Source organism: Myotis yumanensis, unplaced genomic scaffold (genome assembly GCF_028538775.1).
Source record: "Myotis yumanensis isolate MYYU_CA2020_CCGP unplaced genomic scaffold, mMyoYum1.0.hap1 SCAF_1, whole genome shotgun sequence".
NCBI classification, from domain to species: domain Eukaryota; kingdom Metazoa; phylum Chordata; class Mammalia; order Chiroptera; family Vespertilionidae; genus Myotis; species Myotis yumanensis.
This window is the reverse complement of record NW_027223752.1, coordinates 133,837,007-133,860,450: the sequence shown is the minus strand read 5'-3', so window position 1 is coordinate 133,860,450 and position 23,444 is coordinate 133,837,007. Positions and strand designations below refer to the sequence as shown.

Below are 23,444 nucleotides of genomic sequence, written 5' to 3'. Positions count from 1 at the left end.
ACACTGTTGTCTGTGTCCATGAGTTATGCATACTGCCATTTGGCCCAATGATCCCACTTTTAGGAATATATTCTAAGAAACCTGAAACACCAATCAGAAGGAATATATGTACCCCTGTGTTCATAGCAGCGTAATTTACAATAGCTAAGATCTGGAAACAGCCCAAATGCCCATCAGTAGATGAGTGGATAAAAAAGCTGTGGTACATTTACACCATGGAATATTATGCAGCAGTATGAAAGAAGGGTCTCTTAACCTTTGAGACAGCATGGCAGAACTTGGAGAGTATTATGCTAAGCAGAATAAGACAGAGAAAAACAAGTATCACATGATCTCACTCATATATGGAATCTAATGAACAAAATAAACTGATGAACAAAATAGATGCAGAGTTATAGAAGCATGGAACAGGCTGTCGAATCTCAGAGGGAAGGCAGAGATGAGTAGGAAGAGATCAACCAATGAACATTATTAAATGGAAAAAGATCTCAAGAGTTACATTCATCTCTTGTGTCCTATTATATTGCTTCTAAAGATCATTACCATCCATAGTCTACTTATGCAATCTTATTTGCTATTGCATAAAATCTTACAGTAGAGCATTTCTAAAATGTACACTTGAACATGTGATGCTAAATTCACTGAAAGCAAATTGTCCACAGGGAAGCAGCCAGAGCTGCTGGCTTTAATGTTTTGCGGTTAATCCATGAACCATCTGCAGCTCTCCTGGCTTATGGAATTGGACAAGACTCCCCTGCTGGAAAAAGGTAAAAATCGTATTTTTCAGCTTTAAATTATTCAGTGCAGAAAATATTTAAGATTTATAGCAATTACATCAGTAGAGATTATTATAAAATGCAGCGCTTCCAAGCCTTTGTGAATGGAAAGACATGAAAACTCTCAACTGGAGTTTTTCAAATAGATGAGAAAGGTGTCCTAGGAAAGCAGAGAAGGGACATAACAGGAGGGAAGATTGACCTTATCTATCCTTCTCTTATGACCCACATTTTGTCCCTATAATTGAGATAGATTTGAAATTTATAAGCTCAGCCACATTCCAAATCAAGCTAAGACACTTAATTTTACTACCAATTTCAGTTATTAAATTTGTTTATAACTAGTGAGTAGTTTTATGCACATTTGTCTTGACAGATGACAAGAAATCCAACGTGAGGATTTAAGAATTATTTTGATTATGAAACAGTAAAACATACTCCTAATTTAGTTGTCAAGTTGTCTTACTAGGCCTTGACATATGCAGCTTCAAGGAAATTAATTCAGATGTGTTAATGTTCTCTGATTGTTTCACCTTGTATCTTATCTCACAGTTTGAGTAAAGAAATGAATCTGTATAAATCAGTAGGAAATTATTTTTAGGTAAACTAGATAAATGTAAAATATCAGAAATTATAAATTTTTATACATAGGAAATTAGCTTCTAGTTTTGGGTATGTTTCATGTTTATAGACATGTTATTGCAGCAGTAACTTGGATAATATTAACACAAAATTTCTATTTTTAATTCTCTTACAATTCACTATAATCACAAATCTTTATTTAAAAAGTTGGTGTTTTGAACTCTAGTTATTCAGAAGAATACAATTTTACCAGCACAACTAAATGAAAAATAATTTTGACTTAAAATTAAAAGATCTAGTTTTTAACCTTAATTCATCACTAAGTGATGACTATGGACAATTTTTTTAGAATGGAATTTATTGGGGTAACACTGGTTAACAAAATTTACAGGTTTTAGGTGTACAATTCTACAACACTGTATTGTGTGTTCACCACCCCAAGTCAAATCTCTATCATCATTTATCCTCCCTATGCCCTCTTCTACCTCTCTCCACACCCCTCCCCCCACCAATCACCACACAACCATGGACAAGTTAGTTACTCATGAGATTTTCAGTTTCCTTATTTGTGATCTAAATGGATTAAACTAAGTGGCTCCTTAGTTTAAGAAGTGGAGCCTAGCTTTAAAACGTTGTGGTCTCATAACTTACTCATGTTATCTCTTTTTTAAGCAATATTTTGGTGTTCAAACTTGGAGGAACATCCTTATCTATCAGTGTCTTGGAAGTTAACAGTGGAATATATCGTGTTATTTCAACAAACACTGATGATAACATCGGAGGTACACAATTTACAGAAACCTTAGCACAGCATCTAGCTTCTGAGTTTCAGAGGTGAGTAATAATGAATTTGATTATATATATTGTTGTTGATAGTCTTCACCTGAGGATATTTTTTTCCATTGATTTTTAGAGTGGAATGAGGAGAGAGAGAAAGAAATAGAGAAATATCAATGTGAGAATATACATTGATTGGCTGCCTCCCATACATGCCCCTACCGGGGCCAGGGAACCTACAACTGAGGCACATGCCCTAACCAGGAATCGAATGCATGATCCTTCAATATGCTGGCCAATGCTCCAACCATTGAGCAAAACCAGCCAGGACTGATGATATATTTTGATTGAAGTTTGTCTTTAGTTTTTTTGCCCTAATTTATTTGAAATTGCTCTGCTTCAAAGGAGGATGTGTTTTTTTCCAATGTACTGGATATTTTTGTGGAGTTAATATCTCTCCACGCAAATGTTGGGAAGCATAGTCCAGTGCATTGTGCTTGGATTTTTTACTTAGTTTAAGGGATTACCAGACACAGAACTGTGTGGACTTGGATCTCAAGTTCAGTTTCTTCATTCTTCATCTGCTGCTCTATGTCTCGGGAAAGGCCTCACTACCTTCTGAACAGTTTTTAAGTTTAGAGCTGATCATGAAGATTACATTGTTATAGTCACATTCCAGGGAATTAATGGAGTGTTTACTTAATTACTAGTCTACTACAGAGAATATTTTATTTTTGTTACTAGATGCAGTTATTCCATTCAAAATTTTAATCTTGTTTGGTATATCAAGGTTATATATAAAGGTTATATTTTGGACATTACCGCGCTAAAAAAAAATGTGGCTGAAACAGTGTTTTCATCTGTTTAGCTCAGCAGTTCTCAACCTGTGGGTCACGACCCCTTTGGGGGTCGAACGACCCTTTCACAGGGGTTGCCTAAGACCATTGGAAAACACATATATAATTACGTATTGTTTTGTGATTAATCACTATGCTTTAATTATGTTCAATTTGTAACAATGAAAATACATCCTGCATATCACATATTTACATTACGATTCATAACAGTAGCAAAATTACAGTTATGAAGTAGCAACGAAAATAATTTTATAGTTGGGGGTCACCACAACATGAGGAACTGTATTAAAGGGTCGCAGCATTAGGAAGGTTGAGAACCACTGGTTTAGCTATACTGGATAAAAGAAAGTCTTGAAGCCGAAACCGGTTTGGCTCAGTGGATAGAGCGTCGGCCTGCGGACTGAAAGGTCCCGGGTTCGATTCCGGTCAAGGGCATGTACCTGGGTTGTGGGCACATCCCCAGTGGGAGGTGTGCAGGAGGCAGCTGATCAATGTTTCTCTCTCATCGATGTTTCTGACTATCTCTCTCCCTTCCTCTCTGTAAAAAATCAATAAAATATATTTAAAAAAAAAAAAAAAAAGAAAGAAAGAAAGTCTTGAAAAAGTGGTAATTTCTTATTTGTTAAATAAAGACCTATACCGTTTTTTGTTATAAAGGTGTCCCAATTCAAGGTAGAGCATTGTTAATTTTACTCACAGTTCTAATTAATGTACATGTTTAAAAACAAGGCCTTTGCTCACTGTCTATCAAACATTGTTAATAATTAATTCATCTTGGAGATAGAGGAACTGTAATTCTACATGTTTTGTATGTGCCAAATTTCTTTGAAGAACTACTTTTATTTATTTTTTTTAATGCTGGACAGATAATTTTATACCATTGACCAACGCCTCAATTGTAAAGGGTAATATATGAGACTTGACCTAGTTACATTTATCTCCTTCAACCTCCATTTGTCTCATCTGCAAAAAATAAAAAATGGCAGGTACTCTGCCTTCTTTAAAGTACACTGTATTATTAAAGGTACAGAATGCAGAAGTTCAGAGTATTATGTATATTGGTTATTGATTTTTCTTGAAGAGATTCTTCTTTTAATTGCGAGAATTTTCTTCAGAAATTTTGGTGGGTTTGAAGCCAGATGCTAAAATCTGGTATTAATACTGCTTTTTGAGTTGCTTATTATCTTTTTTGTTTTTTTAACTATATGTGGTTTTTTTTTTATTGCTTAAAATATTACAACGAGTATTACATATGTCTTCTCCCCCCCCCCCCCCACAATCCCCCAGCCTCTCCTACCCCCCAGTGTCTTATGTCCATTGGTTATGCTTATATGCGTGCATACAAGTCCTTCAGTTGATCTCTTACCCCCCTCCCGCCCCCCAACCCCCTCCCACACAGCCTTCCTGCTGTAGTTTGACAGTCTGTTCGAGGCTCCTCTGCCTCTGTATCTATTTTTGTTCATCAGTTTATAATGGTCCTTATTATCCATAAATGAGTGAGATCATGTGGTATTTTTCTTTCATTGACTGGCTTATTTCACTTAGCATAATGCTCTCCAGTTCCATCCATGCTGTTGCAAATGGTAAGAATTCCTTCCTTTTTACTGCAGCATAGTATTCCATTGTGTAGATGTACCACAGTTTTCTAATCCATTCATCTGCTGATGGGCACTTAGGCTGTTTCCAGATCTTCGCTATGGTAAATTGTGCTGCTATGAACATAGGAATGCATATATCCTTTCTGATTGGTGTTTCTGTTTCTTGGGATATATTCCTAGAAGTGGGATCACTGGGTCAAATGGGAGTTCCATTTTTAACTTTTTGAGGAAACTCCCTACTGTCTTCCATAGTGGCTGCACCAGTCTGCATTCCCACCAGCAGTGCATGAGTGTTCCCTTTTCTCCGCATCCTCTCCAGCACTTTTTGTTTGTTGATGATAGCCATTCTGACAGGTGTGAGATGGTACCTCATTGTTGTTTTGATTTGCATCTCTCAGATGATTAGTGACTTTGAGCATGTTTTCATATGTCTCTTGGCTTTCTGAATGTCCTCTTTTGAAAAGTGTCTATTTAGGTCCTTTGCCCATTTTTTGATTGGATTATTTATCTTCCTTTTGTTAAGTTGTATGAGTTCCCTATAATGGTTGGAGATTAAACCCTTATCGGTGATAACATTGGCGAATATGTTTTACTATGGTTGCAAATATCAAAAAAATTCTATATGTGACATGGCACCAGAGTTAAGTTAGGGTTTTTCAAAATGCTGACACGCGAGCTCAAAAGGTTCACCATCACTGCCCTAGGAGCTGTATCGGTGAAGAAATTGCTTCGGCATATGTATGAGATTTTGTTGCCTTCGGAATCCCCTAGTATTTTTATGGTTTCCGTCTTACATTTAAGTCCTTTATCCATTTTGAATCTATTTTTGTGTGTGGTGTAAGTTGCTGGTCTAGTTTCATTTTTTTGCATGTATCTGTCCAATTTTCCCAACACCATTTATTAAAGAGACTGTCTTGACTCCATTGTATGTTCTTACCCCCTTGTCAAATATTAATTGAGCATATTGGTTCGGGTCGATTTCTGGATTCTCTATTCTATTCCATTGATCTATATGTCTGTTTTTGTGCCAGTACCAGGCAGTTTTGAGAACAGTGGCTTTGTAATATCAGGTATTAAGATCCCACCTACTTTGTTCTTCTTTCTTAGGATCGCTGGAGCTATTCTGGGTCTTTTTTTATTCCAGATGTATTTTTGGAGAGTTCGTTCTAGGTCTGTGAAATATGCTGTTGATATTTTAATGGGAACTGCATTGAATTTATAGATTGCTTTGGGTAGTATGGACATTTTAATGATGTTGCTTCTACCAATCCATGAACACGGTATGTTCTTCCATCTGTTTATGTCTTCCTCTGTCTCTTTTTTCAGTATCCTGTAGTTTTCTGAGTAGAGGTCTTTTACCTCTTTAGTTAGGATTATTCCTAGGTATCTTAATTTTTTTGGTGTGATGGTAAATGGGATTGCTTTTTTAGTCTCTCTTTCTGTAAGTTCACTATTGGTGTATAGAAATGCCATAAATTTCTTGGCGTTGATTTTGTATCCTGCTACATTGCCGAATTCATTTATTGAGTCTAATAGTTTTTTGATGGAGTCTTTAGGGTTTTTTATGTACAATATCATGTCATCTGCGAATAAGGATTGTTTTACTTCTCTTTTCCAATTTGGATGCCTTTTATTTCTTGTTCTTGTCTAATTTCAATGACTAATACTTCCAGTACTATATCAAACAGGAGTAGTAAGAGTGGGCATCCCTGTCTTGTTCCTGTTCTTAGGGGAAATGGTTTTAGTTTTTGCCCATTGAGTATGATGTTGGCTGTGGGTTTGTCATATATGGTTTTTATTATGTTGAGGTATGATCCTTCTATTCCCACTTTGCTGAGAGTTTTTATCAAAAACTAGTAGCCCGGTGCACGAAATTCGTGCACTGGGGTAGCGGGAGAGGAAAGGGGCCCCTCAGTCTGGCCTTTACCCTCTCCAATCTGAGACCTCTCAGGGAATGTCCAACTACCTGTTTGTGCCCACACTTTTAACAGATAACAGCTCCATTGTTGTTTCTTTCTCATGCTTAAAACCATTGGAATTAGTAGGTATTCAAAGTGTGTATACATTTTGGGGGGACACCCTGTATATCTCTAGTCAGCGGTGAAAGAAACCAACAGCAGATTTGGAACCCCCAGACAGGGAACCTTGCTCACTCCCCACATGTCTCCCCACTTCACTTTCCACCTTCGTGGGCAGCAGGAGAATCAACGTTTTCTCTCATTAATTCAGAAAAGCACGTCCTGTCACCCGCTCCCTGCAGGAGTGCGCTAGGCCCCAAGCAAGCGAGGCTCAGTCAGGGCAGCCTTCGCTCATGGGTGCTGGCACCCAAAGTGCACATTCCTTCTCTACAGTTGCCCCGACTATCCCACTGTTTCACTGAGAGGACGGAATTCCTCTCCGCCTCTGGGTTCTTGATCTTGAACGCTGACCAAAGGCACCTCAACCTCAGCAAGGGCCGCCCGCGCCCACCAGGTGTGTCTGTCTGCACCTGCTCCTGCCTCAGCACTTGCATTAAACCCCCAGAGGTGATCTCATAGCTGCACTGGCCTCCGTGGGAACAGGGCATCACCACTCCGCCCTCTCACTGTCATCTCACAGGTGCCCACTCTCAGCACCCAGAACACCCAGACACTCTCCAAAGGATGGGAGCGCATCAGAGGGGATGTGTGCACATTCTGTGGGGGTGTTAGGCATGCCGGGTTGATGGAAGTGCGGTGGAGAGGCGGGGGGAACTTGTGCACGCCTTGGTTTGCAACTGTTGCAGGCGCAGGAGGGTGACAGTGTGCTGGGGGATGTTCGCATGCCAGGGGTGGGTGTGCACACCGGAGGCCTCTGGCTTTGCAGATCCGCAAACCCCCGTGGTGCGGTCAGGAGGACGTCAGTCTGGCCCACCACGGTGGCTGTCCCTGCGATCCTGCACCTTCTGGGCCAGGAGGCGGATCTTGCGCAGCCACTCCTGGGCGCTGATGGCCTGCAGGCGCTACTTCAGCTCAGCCTGCAGGTTCCGCTTGGCGTGCTCACAGCTGTCACCACCACCATGTGGGGAGTACAGGCCGCCCTCCGCTGGCCTGCCTCCCCTGTCCAGGGGCTCTCTGCGCTGCTCACCTGCCCAGAGTGACTGGGGCTGGGCGGAAGCCAGGCGTCCTGCCCTGCCCAACCCCGGCCGATCTGCCCCTGTGCGAGCTACCGCCCTGCCGGGAAGGGTCACGGATCCGAGTCCCAGGACCTCGGACAGTCTCAAGTGCTGCCCCCCGCCCGGCAGGGTCACAGATCTGTGTCTTGGTCCCATGGACAGCCTCAAGTACTGCCCCCCGCCCGGCAGGGTCACAGATCCGTGTCTTGGTCCTGTGGACAGCCTCAAGCACTGCCCCCGCCCGGCAGGGTCACAGATCTGTGTCTAGGTCGCGTGGACAGCCTCAAGCGCTGCCCCCCGCCCGCCAGGACATGGATCCGGGTCCCAAACCGCCGACAGCCTCAAGCGCTCCCCGCCACCCGGCAGAGTCACAGATCCGGGTCCCGAGATCGCGGACAGCCTTGCCCGCTGCCGCCCGCCTTCAGTATGCAAATTAGCCGCCATCTTGTTGCTTCAGGGTGGGGGTCCCCACTGGGGTGCCTGGCCAGTCTGGGTGAGGGGATGATGGCTGTTTGCAGCTGGTCACACCCCCTTCAGAGTGGGGGTCCCCACTGCGGTGCCAGGCAAGTCTGGTTGAGGGGATGATGGCTGTTTTCAGGCTGGCGGGCAACTGAGGCTCCCAACCTCTCCTTTTTTTCTTATTCTGGGATATATTTACCTTCTATGGCTGGCACTGGAGCTGAGAGTAGGTTTTAGCTCTGAGGCTCGGCTCCAGCTATGAGACCTCCGCTGCTGAAAGCAGGGATCTGGGTTTGTTTGGGTTCTATACTTGTAACACTGTTGTGATCCTGCTGGCTGAAGCCCAGCTGGCTTAAAGCAGGTTTCTGAGGAATGTTAACCTTCTATATTTGCAACAATGTTTCTTAGAGTTGCAGCTCAGAGGCCAGCAGCAGCAGGCGGGGAACCTTGGCTTCCTCCGTCTCTGCAGCAAGCAAGCCTCCTGTTAGCTTCAGTGCCTGGCTGCCGGCCGCCATCTTGGTTGGCAGTTAATTTGCATATCTCCCTGATTAGCCACTGGGAAGCGTTCAGGGCCACGGTCAATTGCATCTTTCTCTTTTATTAGATAGGATGGGTGTTGGATTTTGTTAAATGCTTTTTCTGCATCAATTGATATGACTATGTGGTTTTTATCTCTGAATTTGTTTATGTGATGTATTATGTTTATTGATTTGCAGATATTGTACCATCCTTGCATCCCTGGGATAAATCCTACTTGGTCATGATGTATGATTTTTCTGATGTACTGCTGGATCCGATTTGCTAGGATTTTGTTGAGGATTTTGGCATCTATGTTCATGAGGGATATTGGCCTGTAATTCTCTTTCATTGTGTTGTCTTTATTTGGTTTTGGTATTAGGGTGATGCTGGCTTCATAGAATGAGCTGGGAAGTGTTCCTTCCTCTTGAATTTTTTGGAATAGTCTGAGGAGGATAGGTTTTAGTTCTTTGAATGCTTGGTAGAACTCCCCTGTGAAGCCATCTGGCCCCGGGCTTTGTTTGCTGGAAGCTTTTTGATGACTGCTTCAATTTCTTCCATAGTTATTGGCCTATTGAGATTTTTAGATTCTTCCTGATTAAGTTTTGGAAGGTTGTATTTTTCTAGGAATATGTCTCTTTTCTCCAGGTTGTCTAATTTGTTGGCGTAGAGTTGTCCATAGTATTTTTTAACAATCCTTTATATTTCTGTGGGGTCTGTTGTTATTTCTCCTCTTTCATTTCTGATTTTGTTTATTTGGGTCCTCTCTTTTTGTTTCTTGGTGAGCCTGGCTAGAGGTTCATCAATCTTGTTTATCCTTTCAAAGAACCAGCTCTTGGTTTTGTTCATCTTTTGTATTGATTTTTTGGTCTCTATGTCATTGATCTCTGCTCTGATCTTTATTATTTCCTTCCTTCTGCTTACACTGGGCTTTTCTTGTTCCTCTCTTTCTAACTCTTTAAGTTGTAGGATTAGGTAATTTATTATCATCGTTTGTTGTTTTTTAACAGTAGGCTTGTAGAGCTATGAACTTCCCTCTCAAGAGTGCTTTCGCTGTGTCCCATAGGTTTTGGATTGTTGTGTTTTCATTGTTGTTTGTGGCCATGATGTTTTTTATTTCTTCTTTGATCTCTCTGGTAACCCAGTCATTGTTTAATAGCATGCTATTTAGTCTCCATGTGTTTGATTTTTTTTATTGTAGTTGATTTCCAGTTTTATGCCATTGTGATCTGAGAAGATGCTTGATACGATTTCTATCTTCTTGAATTTGAAGAGACTTTGCCTGTGACCCAGTATATGGTCTATCTTTGAAAATGATATATGTGCACTTGAGAAGAATGTATATTCTGTGGCTTTGGGGTGAAATGTTCTGAAGATGTCAATTAATTCCATCTGATCTAGTGAGTCATTTAGAATTGATGTTTCTTTGCTGATTTTTTGTTTAGAGGATTTGTCCAATGGTGATAGTGGGGTATTAAAGTCCCCTACTATGATTGTATTGCTGTCAATCTCACCCTTGATCTCCTCCAGAAGTTTTCTTATGTATTTGGGTGCTCCTATATTGGGTGCATATATGTTTACCAGAGTTATTTCTTCTTGTTGGATTGCTCCCTTTAGTATTATGAAGTGGCCTTCCTTATCTCTTTTTATGTCCTTCACTTTGAAATCTAATTTGTCAGATATAAGTATTGCTACCCCAGCTTTTTTTTTCATTTCCATTTGCCTGAAAAACCTTTTTCCATCCCTTCACCATCAGTCTGTGTGCGTCTTTTTTTCTGAGGTGGGTTTCCTGTAGACAGCAGATATATGGGTCATGTTTTCTTATCCTCTCAGTTACCCTATGTCTTTTCATTGGGGCATTTAATCCATTTACATTTAACCCTTTGCACTCCGAACCATTCTGGACATTGGCTACCAGCTACTCTACGCTACTTTGCGGCGGAAACATGCATTTACAGACCCTCGTATTATTTAGTATAATTTTGGAACCAAGTAACGTATTATAATGATATTGGACTTATATGAATTGGGTGACATCGAGGAATGTATATTTGCCAAAAAAACAATATTTTATTGTTTATAATTTTGTACAGTATGATAAGTTTTGTAACACTCCCCAATATGCATTGCAGGCTGATTAGTGCATGTTTGACAGTAATAAGTGGTTTGACGCCTGCCACCAGGTGTTTTCCTGTTAGAACACACAATGCAGTCCCGTTTTCTTTGTCCCACATCGGGAATATGTAGTTTATTGTTTAATCCGACACAAAACCCGCTGACATTTCTTGTATATATCTTAGTAATTTGACGATATTTTGATTTAATTTCTTGTGCCATTTCAAGATAAAACTTCAGGGAAACATGCATGTCTCAAAAAGCTGTGTTGAAATAACTCAATTCCCCGTAATCACTAATAAACTGCAATGTCCCCTGAGAGGGGACATCCGAGTGATATGCTAGAATTCCGATGTCCCCTAAGAGGGGACAGCGGAGTGCAAAGGGTTAAAGTTATTATTGATAGATACTTGTTTGTTGCCATTTTTATTCTTTACCCCTGTATTCCTTCTTTGTTTCCTATTTTTTCTTTTTGCAGCAGACTCTGTAGCATTTCTTGCATTGCTGGTTTGGTGGTAATAAACTCCCATAGTCTTTTTTTGTCTGTGAAGCTCCTGATTTCACCCTCAATTTTGATTGATAGCCTTGCTGGGTACAGTATTCTTGGATTCAGACCCTTCCTTTGCATGACTTTGTATATTTCATTCCATTCCCTTCTTGCCTGATGTGTTTCTGTTGAGAAATCAGTCGCTAGTCTGATGGGGGATCCTTTGTAGGTAACTTTCTGTCTCTCTCTGGCCGCTTTTAAGATTCTTGCTTTGTTGTTGGTGTTTGCCAATTGAATGATAATGTGCCTTGGCGTCGGTCTTTTGGGGTTCATTTTGTTTGGGACTCTGAGCTTCTTGGATTTGTGTGAGTTTTTTCTTCCCTATGTCAGGGAAGTTTTCTGTCATTATTTTTTCAAACAGGGTTTTTTTCTATTCCTTGCTCAGTTTCCTCTCCTTCTGGCATCCCATTATGCAGATGTTGTTTCGTTTCGTGTTGTCCCAAAGTTCTCTTCGGCTCTCCTCCTCCTTTTTAATTTTTTTTTCTAGAAGCTGCTCTGCTTGGGTATTTTTTCCTACCTTGTCTTCTAGCTCACTGATGCGGTCCTCTGCTTCTTCTAGTCTACTGTTGATGCTTTCTATTGAGTTCTTTATAGCAGTGATGTCATTTTTCATTTCTTCTTGGTTCTTCTTCATTTCCTCTTGGTTCTTACACTTATTGTTGAATTTGTCTTCCATTCTTTTCATCCACCTTATGACCGTTTCTCTGAATTCTTTCTCTGACAGGTTGCTTGCCTCCATTGCCTCCATTTCGTTTACTTCCTTTTCTGGTGATGCCTGTTTTTCTTTCATATGTGGGCTGTTTCTTTTTCTCCCCATGATCTCTCTTCTCCAGGTGATTGGTTATGTAGTTCTCTCTCTCTGCTGCGTTGATTTAAAGGCACAAAATACAACACAACAAACTACAACACACAAGGCACTGAACACAAATGTATTCACGATACTAATAACCCCAAATAAAGGTGACCACCAGAGCAAAGAGAATTAGGGGATAAGGAAGAAAGAAGAGAAAACGAAAAAAAGAGAAAAAGAAAAGGAGTGCAAAAATGAAGTTGGGAAAAGAGAAAAAAAGTAAGAGAGAAAAGAAAGAGAATGAAATAGAGGAGGGGAAGAAACTATCTATATGGGGAGAAAACTTCAACAGAACAGCCACTAATCCCAACAAATTCCAGCAACAGATCCCTAGAGATGAATGCAAACTACAAACAACAACTAATATCAAACGAGGCGAGGGAACACAGAAGCAAAAAAAATAAGCGGGGGGGCCAACAGAAAAAGAAAAACAATCTCACAAACAAGCATAAAAAAACCCAATATACTCAACAATCAAGCAAACAACAACAAAATGCCAGAGAGAAAAAAAAAATTTGGATAGTGAAGAAAGAGAAGAGAGAGGTGTATATGGATTTAGAGCAGGGGATTGGAAATTAGATATATAAGTAGGGTGAAATTTTAATAGGGGCCAAAAAGAAGGAATAGGGAAAATCTAAAGCAGGAATAGGGTAAGAGAAATAGGACAACAAAAGGGGAAAAGTGAGGAAGACAGTTTTGGCGTAAAGGTAAAGTTGAGGTAGAGTAAAATGATGCTAAAGGAAAAATGAAAATAGAATGTAGAACACTAATCCCAAAATAAAATAAAGAGAAAATAAAATGACACTATAAAAAAAGGTAAAACGGTAGTAGTAATAATACTGGTTAAAAATAAAAATGTAATTAAAAAGGTAAAATCAGGTGATGAAAAAAAAAAATTAGTTTCTTGAGTAAAAGGTGAAAAAAAAATGTGCAGTAGTGAAGGTCCTTCAATTCCTTTGCTCTTCTGTTTGGCACGCATTAGTCCTGTCAGGTATACAGGAGAGTGTTGAAGTTCCCTGCGATACACTGTTCCTCCATGTTGTAAACCACAGTCCTGATTTTAAAGCAGGCAGCATTTGTTTCCCAGACTGCCTTTATTTGTGTTTACAGAATAGTGAGTTTGTGGTTCAGCCCCTGGGTGGCAGTGTTTCTGGATTGACCTCCAAGGCTATAAGTCCTCTCTTGTCAGTATTTAGGTTTTGGGAGAGTCGACTGCCCTTGAACTGGTTCTTTGATCGTTACTCCCCACTCTGATTCCCAGGTTCCAGAAAAACAACTTTCCCCTGCAGTCTCTGTGAGTGACCCCAAGTATGTATTGGGTTTAATAACCAAACACAAAGATTTAAGGGGGAGAGAGGAAAAAGAAAAAGAGCCTGAGAAGGTTCGAGAACTGGCAACCCTCCACCGTCCAGCTCTGTGCGCAGTCTCTTCCACACGTCCTCTCTCTCCTGGCACTAAGCAGCCGGCACACTGGCAAAATCCTAGGCTGCCTTTTTGCACCCAATCCAGCTATGGGCTTATTTTTAGAGTTCCCTTCTGCCAGCAGCCCTGCGGGACCCCTTCCACATTCATGGATCATGCTGGCCCCAACGGCCATGGACTTTGTGGGGCGCAGAGTTCCCCTGCGCGCACGTTCCTCTCTCCAACCTGGATTGCAAACCACACCTTTAGGTGAAATCTTACCTTTCCATGAGGAGGAGCAGGGCTTGTCTGAGTCCATGTAGTCACGCTGCTTGAAATGATCCCTGGATGCCGTGGTTGTAGGGTCTCTGGATGTATACGCTTCCGATATCAGCCACTCAAGATGGCGTGGTCTCCGCGGCTGAGCCAGCCACTCCGGGAGAGATTTCAGCAGCAGTGGAGGCTACCCGTTTAGGGGAGCCCGATCCGGCAGTCTCCAACATTCCCCTTTCTCTTGGAGTCCTCTGTCTTTCCCGGCTGCAAACTGTCTCCCAGCTGAATCTCCTCTACCAATTTGGGCTAGATGTTACTAGTTTCAGCTGCTCACCCTATCTGCTCCGGGACAAGGCACGGGACATGTCCGTCTATACCGCCGCCATTTTAGATCTCTGTCTATTTTTGTTTTTAGCTACTGTACTTGTATTACCCCAATTTACCACATTGTGTCCTGTTTGGGCAGGACAGAGAAAGACGCAACAAACCTTACTATCTTAATTGGGATTATCCAGATTTTAGTTATGATAAATTCTAACTTCAGAAACTATATTTTTAACTTAGATCCTTCAAACATGACGTCAGAGGAAATGCTCGTGCTATGATGAAATTGATGAACAGTGCTGACATTGCAAAACATTCTCTGTCGACCTTGGGAAGTGCCAATTGTTTCCTTGACTCGTTATATGAAGGTCAAGATTTTGACTGCAATGTGTCCAGGTAAAACTGAAGTTCAAAAAACCTTCATAAAAATGTCAACTGCTTTCATGTTTAGGTGTAATTTTCTCACTTTTGGATTTTTTCTTCATTTGAAATTTATTCACCATCTATAAAAGCAGAGCTTTCTTGTCTTTACTTCTGGGATCCAGTTTTTTGTCAGAATAAGTAACTTCTCAAAATAATTATGTCAGGTGTGATTGTTATTTGCAAGTAGCAGTGTCTGAAAAAAATCATCCCAGATCTTTTAAAGAATGGTGAGAGGAGACTTAAGTTTGAGATTTTCAGATTTCTCTTACTAATTGGCAGCCCCACCTATATGGCTCCTACTTTATTGCTTAAATTTGATATGGGACTTGCACATGGTTCAAGGTTGTTTACTATAACTTAATCATTAACACTATGTGGTAGCCTGTATTCTAAGTATCAACTCATCAAATCCTCACAACAACCCAAAGATAATGTCCTTATTTTACATATGAGGAAGCTGAAACACAGAGAGGTTTAATTATTTGCCCAAGGTTACACAGCTAGTAAGTGATGGACCTGGGATTCAAACCTAGCCAGTTGGACCCCAAAGTTCATACTCTGTAATTATTACACTACTAGAGGCCTGGTGCACAAAAATTTGTGCACTCGGGGGGTCCCTCAGCCCGGCCTGTGCCCTCTTGCAGTCTGGGACCCCTCGGGGGATGACCACCTGCTGGCTTAGGCCCGCTCCCCGGGGGGATTGGGCCTAAGTTGACAATCAGACATCCCTCTGGCAGCCCAGGAGCCCTCGGGGGATGTCCACTTGCCAGCAGGGAGCAGGCCTAAGCTGCAGTCTGACATCCTTAGTGCTGCTGAGGAGACGGGAGAGGCTCCCACCACCACCGCTGTACTGGCAGCCATCAGCCTGGCTTGTGCATTGAGCATCTGCCCCCTGGTGGTCAGTGTGTGTCATAGTGACCAGTCATTCCCAGTTGTTCTGCTGTTAGGGTCAGTTTGCATATTACCATTTTATTATATAGCATAGAGGCCTGGTGCATGGGTGGGGTCGTGCTGGATTGCCCTGAAGGGTGTCCCGGATCAGGGTGGGGGTCCCCGCTGGGGTGCCTGGCCAGCCTGGGTGAGGGGCTGATGGCTGTTTGCAGGCTGGCCACGCCTCCTTTAGGTTGGGGGGGTCCCCACTGGGTTGCCTGGACATTCTGGGTGAGGGGCTGAGGGCTGTTTTCAGGCTGGCCAAGCCCCCCAGCGATGGAAGCTCCCAGCCTCTCCTTTTTTTCTTTTTTTCTTTTTTTCATTCTGAGATTTATTTTCCTTCTATAATTGAAACTTTGTAGTGGGAAGCTTGGCTTCCTGCTCACTCCAGCTCCGTGGCCACGGCCTGCTGAAAGCAGGTATCTGGGGTTTATTTATCTTCTATAATTGAAACTTTGTTGTCTTCAGTGGAGCTCAGAGCTGGCAGTGGCAGGCAGGAAGCCTGGCTTCCTCCATCACTGGAGCAACCAAGCCTCCAGCTTGCTCCAGCTCCGTGGCTGCTGGCTGCCATCTTGGTTGGGTTAATTTGCATATAGTCACTCTGATTGGCTGGTGGGCATGGCTTAAGCTGTAGCAAAGGCACGGTTAACTTACATGTTTGTCTTTTATTAGGTTAGACTAGGGTCTCAGGGCACAAAGTCATGCACCTTGAAAGGAACTGTGGGCCATGAGGCTGCAGTGGGCTCGGGTGGGTCTCAGTCCATCTTCCACGCCCCCGCCTGGCCCCTTCTACCGCAGCCTCTAGTCCCTTGACTGCTGGCAGCGCCGCTCCCGCCGCCAACGTTCCCACATGCTGACAGCACCAGCCCTGCTTGCACCCGATGATGGCGCAGAGCAATTGGGGCCGGCGCCAGCAGTGGGTGCGAGCGGGGCCGGCACTGTCAGTGGGTGCAAGCACTGGCTGCTGCCCCAATCACCCCTCAGGAGCTGGGGGAGGTGAGAAGCCCTGAGGGGCAATTGGGGCCAGCAGCCGCCACTCACATCCGCTGATGGCACCGAGCGATCAGGACCGGCACCAGGTGCTGGCAGCAGGTGCGAGTGGTGGCTCCGGTGCTGGCTGCGGGTGCAAATGGGGCCATTGCCAGCAGTGGGTGCGAGAGGTAGCTGCTGGCCCCACTTGCCCCTCAGGAGCATGGGGAAGTGGACAAGCCCTGAGGGGCAGTCGGGGCCGGCAGCAGATACAAGCGTCAGGCAGGACCACAGCGTGCAAGAGCAAAGAATTTTCAGTAACCACCAGAGGCTCGCCCTGATGACAGCGACTGGCACCCCGCCTTGGTCTGGCACCCCCCGCTCACCTGCTCTATCATCCTGCTGCAGCTGACGTCCACCATGTTCCACGCTCTGCCGCCTGCTGACGACACCTGCCATGTTCCGCATGCGCCCCCTGGTGGTCAGCACATGTCATAGTGACCAGTTCGGTTGGTCCGCTGTTCGGTCTATTTGCATATTAGCCTTTTATTATATAGGATACTAAAGATTGATATTTATTTTGGTTTTGATTGCTCTGTCACCCATCATCATTTTAATAGTTGTTATGACTTTCACTAAGTGTAGGTATAATGTGCATAAAACTTTTTAATACTCCCCAAAACCTAACAGGTGAATTGGAAACATACTAAGAACTTCCAGAATTATAGCATTGTATTATTTTTAGTATTGAACTGAGTATATTTGGTTAAATTCTCTCTTCGTCTGTCTATTATAGTTTAGCTTCCTCACTCTCCCTGGACTTTTCTGAAGATTCTGGCTCTGCATGTCCAATACAATAGCCGCTATCCACCTATGGCCATTTAGATATAAGTTAATTAGAAACAAATAATAAAAAGTTTCATTTCTCAGTAACACTAGCCACTATTTCAGTGCTCAATACTGTAAACCCTCGATTTTTCAGACCTTGATTTAACAGACTTTGGATTTAATGGATAAAATTTCCGGTCCATATGTCATATGTGAAAATTAATACCCTATTAATTTTAAAATCCTTTTAACCAAGATTTGCTTATCCTATCTAATAATAGACAAACATGGTAATTAACCGTACCTCCGACACGCTTCCCATTGGCTAATCAGGGCAATATGCAAATTAACTGCCAACCAAGATGGCGGCTGGCAGCCAGGCAGCTGAAGCGAACAGGAGGCTTGCTTGCTCCAGTGATGGAGGAAGCCAAGGTTCCCCGCCTGCCGCCGCCCAGCTCTGAGCTGCACTCTAAGCAACTATGTTGCAATTATAGAAGCTAAACAATCCCCAGAAACCTGCTTTCAGCCAGCCGGGCCTCAGAGCTGGAGTTGCAACAGTGTTTCAATTATAGAATCTAAACAAAGCCCAGATACCTGCTTTCCGCAGCTGAGGTCTCAGAGCTGGAGCCAAGCCTCAGAGCTAAAGCCGGCTCTCAGCTCCAGTGACAGCCATAGAAGGTAAATAAATGCCAGAATAAAAAAAAAAAGAAAAAAAGGAGAGGTTGGGAGCTGCAGTCACCCGCCAGCCTGAAAACGGCCCTCAGCCCCTCACCCAGACTGGCCAGGCACCCCTGTGGGGACCCCCACCCTGAAGGGGGTGTGACCAGCTGCAAACAGCCATCATCCCCTCATCCACCCTGGCCAGGCACCCAAGCGGGACCCCCACCCTGATCTGGGACACCCTTCAGGGCAAATCAGCCGGCCCCCACCCATGCACCAGGCCTCTATCCTATATAGTAACAGGGTAATATGCAAACTGACCCTAACAGCAAAAGGACTGGGAATGACTGGTCATTATGACACACACTCACCACCAGGGGGCAGACGCTCAATGCAGGAGCTGCCCTCTGGTGGTCAGGGCGCTCTCACATGGGAGGAGCTCTGCTCAGCCACAAGCCAGGCTGATGGCTGCCAGTACAGCAGTGGTGGTGGGAGCCTCTCCTGCCTCCTCAACAGCACTAAGGATGTCCGACTGCAGTTTAGGCCTGCTCCCCACTGGCAAGTGGACATCCCCCGAGGGCTCCTGGGCTGCCAGAGGGATGTCTGATTGCCATTTTAGGCCCAATCCCCCGGGGAGCGGGCCTAAGCCAGCAGGTGGTCATCCCCTGAGGGGTCCAAGACTGCAAGGGTACAGGCCAGGCTGAGGGACCCCCCCCCCAAGTGCACAAATTTTTGTGCACCAGGCCTCTAGTCTATATAATAAAGAGCCAGGGTCGTAACAACCGATGGCTCGACCAGACTGTCAGTCAGTGCTGGGTTGCCATTGCGACCCAGCACTGACTGGGGCTGCTTCAGGCACCCGACCCAGCACTGACTGCCTAGGATGCTGCGGATCAGGCCCGGAGAGAGGCCTGCAGAGAGAGAGGCAGGATCTGATCCATAGCCTCTGTGGCAGCCATTGATCAGAACTAGCCTCTCTTTCTCTCCCGGCCTGGCCAACAGCTGCGCCTCCATTTCTCTCCAGGCCTCCACTGGGGCTGCTGATCAGCCCCGTCTTTCTGATCAGGCCCTGTTGATAGGCCCAGAGACGCTGACTGGCATAGAAACTGACCAGTCAGAACCAAATTTGAGTGAAGTGCCAGGAGCCAATGGCTGCCTAGGAGGTGGAACTTTTGACGCTGACTGGCATAGAAACTGACCAATGAAAACCAAATCTGGGTCAACTGCGAGGAGCCAATGGCTGCCTAGGAGGCAGAGCTTTTGACGCTGACTGGCATAGAAACCAACCAATCAGAACCAAATTGGCTGGCAGAGGAGGGCAGTTGTGGGTGAGATCAGGCCATCAGGGGAGGGCAGTTAGGGGCAAGATCACACTGGCAGGGGAAGGCAGTTAGGGGCCATCAGGCAGGCAGAGGCAGTTAGGGGTGATCAGGCCAGCAGGGGAGAGCAGTTAGGTGCGAGATCAGGCCGGCAGGGGAGGGCAGTTGGGGGCGAGATCAGGACGGCAGGGGAGGGCAGTTGGTGGCAAGATCAGGCCAGCAAGGGAGGGCAGTTATGGCAATCAGGCAGGCAGGCAGAGGCAGTTTGGGGCTATCAGGCAGGCAGAGGCAGTTAGGGTCGAGCAGGCAGAGAGGTTAGGGGCAATCAGGCAGGCAGGCAGGCAGAGGGGTTAGGGGCAGGCAGGTAGGCAGGCAGGTGAGTGGTTAGGAGCCAGCGGTCCCAGATTGTGAGAGGGGCATCCAACTGGCGGTCAGACATCCCCTGAGGGGTTCCCGATTGGAGTGGGTGCAGGCTGGTCTGAGGGAACCGCCCCTCCCTGCATGAATTTTGTGCACCGGGCCTCTAGTAATTAAATAAACAGGTTATCCTTTTTTGTTATTGACTCACAGTTATTTTTACCAAATTTTCGCAATTAGGCCATATGTTGGGAAAAAACACTAGTAATTTTGCAAACATACATAAATATTACATATCTACAACTATTACATATTTAAATCCAGGAGTCACCGCTCATAAACAGGGTTCATCGAATGATTAGCACATGATCACAAGCATCACCCACTTGGTAAATGGTTCTGTTGTCACTGGCATGACTTTCTGCAGCAGTCTTAATGTGTTTGGACTGATGTTTAGACATTTGCTAAACCATCCCCAGCTGTGTGCATTTGTTTACTCGTGGTGACTGGTGAATGCACACATTTACTAGATTCTGTTCAGTATAAATTTAAAATTACTGTAATATATATAGAAAACTTTTCTATGAAATTCAAGTATTCATACATACTTAATTTTAATTACACAAACATGTCTACATAAGTAAAAAATAGGTAAACTAATAATGTCAATTTTTTAACATATACATTCAGAAAACCTACTTTATTATATAATGGACTTTGGGCTTTAACAAACACTACCTCACCTGAATTAGTTTGTTGTATTGAGGTTTTACTGTACTCACATGTGGCTAGTGTTCACAGAAAATTCCATTAGACAGCACTACACTAGATCTTTTAAGTGAGATTTCAAGCTACAGCCCAAAAAATAGAAAGGTGGGTAGAGTGTCTATATTTTTTCTATTTTCAGAATTCCTAATTTACTGCTAAGTTTGTACAAGTACTCAGTATATAAGTATATATTGGCGTATTAATATCAGTTAGTAAGCCAAAGCCGGTTTGGCTCAGTGGATAGAGCGTCGGCCTGCGGACTGAGGGGTCCCAGGTTCGGTTCCGGTCAAGGGCATGTACCTGGGTTGCGGGCACATCCCCGGTAGGGGGCGTGCAGGAGACGGCTGATCGATGTTTCTCTCTCATCGATGTTTCTAACTCTCTTATCCCTCTCCCTTCCTCTCTGTAAAAAATCAATAAAATATATTTTTAAAAAAATATATCAGTTATTAAGAATGAAATAGAATTTGTAATTTTTTGTTAAGGAAATTTTGCCTTATCACTAAGATCGCAACCATAAGGAATATTTTAATATCTAGAAATAGCACAAATAAATTTAAAAATCAGTCGTCTGCATCTAAGACGTTCAGTATAAAATTAGGGAGTATATTTTTCCTGAATGTAGATTGTTTTTAAAATTCTATGCTAGTGCCCGGCTGGTGTGTCTCAGTGGTTGAGCATTGACCTATTAACCAGGTGGTCACAGTTAGATTCCCATCAGGGCATATACCCAAGTTTCTAGCTCTGTCCTCAGTGGAGGGTGTTGGAGGGGCACCCAATCAATGATTCTCACTCATTGATGTTTCTGTCTCTCTCTCCCTCTCCCTTTCTCTCTGAAATCAATAAAAATATATATTTTTTAATTCTATGCTAGCATTCATGTTTCCCAGATGGTGCCAAAGAGCCAAATTTAGGTACAATATAGTCTGAGATTATAAAGAAAAATAGTGCGAAATAATTTTTAAAACTTTAACTCAAAAAAAAAATAAACACTTCCAAATGATGGTTTGATTTGGATCAATAGATTTACTGTTGGAACTGTCATACATTTCATTTTCAGGTTATGGACAACGTGTAAGTAGGGCATTGGGTAAGAATCTCCAACCTGAATTTGATCTTAACATGTCTTTATACATTGGTAGATGAATAATTTAGACACCCCCCCCCCCCCCAATGGATTGCATTGCTAGGTGCTAAATAATCCTCTTCTGATCATAAACCTATTCTTAAGAGAACTGTCACATTATGTTTTGGCATTACTCTTCATAAGAAAAAGATGTCCTGTACACAGGCAATAAGTAGGGTAGTTTAGACCTGGGTGGGTGGGTAGAGGCTGAGAGAAGGAGGGGAAATAATCTATAATACTATGAACACTAAAATATATATTTAAAAACAAAAAAAATGACATTCTAGTCAAAGCCTTGGTAATAAAACCAGTTTAACAGATTTTTATAAATTTATGCAATTAATCACATTTCCATGAAAATAAAATTTTTTTTAAAGGTAAAAGATGTCTTGTTTAATTGTATAAGCCTTTTTTCTTTCTCTTCTTTGTGTGTACAGAGCAAGATTTGAACTTCTCTGTTCTCCACTTTTTAATAAATGTATAGAAGCAATAAGAGCACTCTTACAACAAAGTGGATTTGCAGCAGATGATATCAACAAGGTAATACTTTTATATTTTTCTTATTCATTTTAGGAGTAATTTTAGACTTGGGATTTAGGAAATAGTCCCTTGTCACTGAAAGAATATTTTTATGAATTTAAATATTTTCTCAGCTTGTATTAATGAGTAAGGAAAATTAACTACATTTTGATTGATGACTCTAGCGATATGTATCAGTTTCCTAGCAAAAGAGAATAATTTCTTCCCGGTATATTTTTTAATACTTAAGCAGTGATTGACAGGTAATCGAATATTTGCTCTGTGTCAAGCACTATTTCTAAGTGTTTTACATGCATTAAATTTTAAAAAATCAATAAAAATATATTTTAAAAATAAGTAAAATGTATGTAAGTTTTTTATTTTCATTATTAAAATAGTAAGCATTCATATAAGAAAACTCAGAAAATACTAAAAGGCAAGCAGTGTTATATTTTAGAATATTTCTAATTTAATTTGTATGTACAATTCTGAATTTCATTTTCTGCATCTAATATTATACTGATTTTTCTTCATATTTTTGCATAGTCTTAAAATCAATTTTAAATAGATTATTAATATCTTAGGAAAGAAAAGGCACAATAGATGATTTTGTTTTTCTATTGTTGGCACCTAAATTGGGTTTCCCCTTCCCTCAGAACAAGGATGTCCACTTTTGAACCTTGGCTTTTACCATATTTGGATTATTCCTTAGAATAGATTCCCATGTAAAATTTTTAGGTCAAAGAGTTCAAATAGCTTAAGACTATTTTGACCTTCATTTACTTTCCAAAAATATTCAATTAACTAACACTCCTATTAACAATACCTAAGAATATACATTAGGCATTGCTAGCTCTGAGTTTTAGCATTTAAAGAAAATTTCCCATTGAATAGTTGAAAAAAAGATGGATTTTTACCTGATAGTTTGATTATTAAAGGATTAATTTTATTTAATTTTGCATTTTCTTGTGTGTAAATATAAATTTCATCTTCTTTGCCTGCTTTATATAATCAGAATATTAACTGTCATTTGCTGCAGTCTTCTTTTGAGGCATGTAGTTTACTGTTTAATTTTGGTTCTATTAGGGAGAAGGTTATTTGACATATAGAAGTTTCACTTATTTATCTATTTAAATCTATTGGTCTATTACTGTGATTTCTTCAGCTGCTTCTAAGTTTATAAATTCCATCTTTGTTTAGATATATGACAAATATCTAATACTAGTAGCCCTGCACACAAATCTGTGCGCCAGTAGGTCGCTTCCGCTCTCCTGTAGCTCTCTGCCCGCTACCCCCGCCCTCCTGTAGCTTCCCCCTTACTCCTCCCCCACCCATAG

The 23,444-nt window shown here is 42.5% G+C and overlaps 1 protein-coding gene across 5 annotated transcripts in view; it reads left to right on the top strand.

The window, feature by feature from the left end:
- Positions 1 to 23,444, top strand: part of HSPA14 (heat shock protein family A (Hsp70) member 14) — a 58,978-nt gene that overhangs the window by 14,106 nt on the left and 21,428 nt on the right. For 4 of the 5 annotated variants that reach the window (XR_011473527.1, XM_070432052.1, XM_070432020.1 and 1 more), the window contains 4 exons: positions 663 to 767; positions 2,031 to 2,192; positions 14,449 to 14,604; positions 22,026 to 22,128. Coding sequence is in view for 4 of the 5 variants with exons in the window: in XM_070432052.1 (XP_070288153.1) it covers positions 663 to 767; positions 2,031 to 2,192; positions 14,449 to 14,604; positions 22,026 to 22,128 (526 nt within the window). In the remaining variant the exon portion in view is untranslated. The remainder of the gene's footprint in view (positions 1 to 662; positions 768 to 2,030; positions 2,193 to 14,448; positions 14,605 to 22,025; positions 22,129 to 23,444) is intronic. The other variant, XM_070432039.1, reaches the window with a different exon arrangement.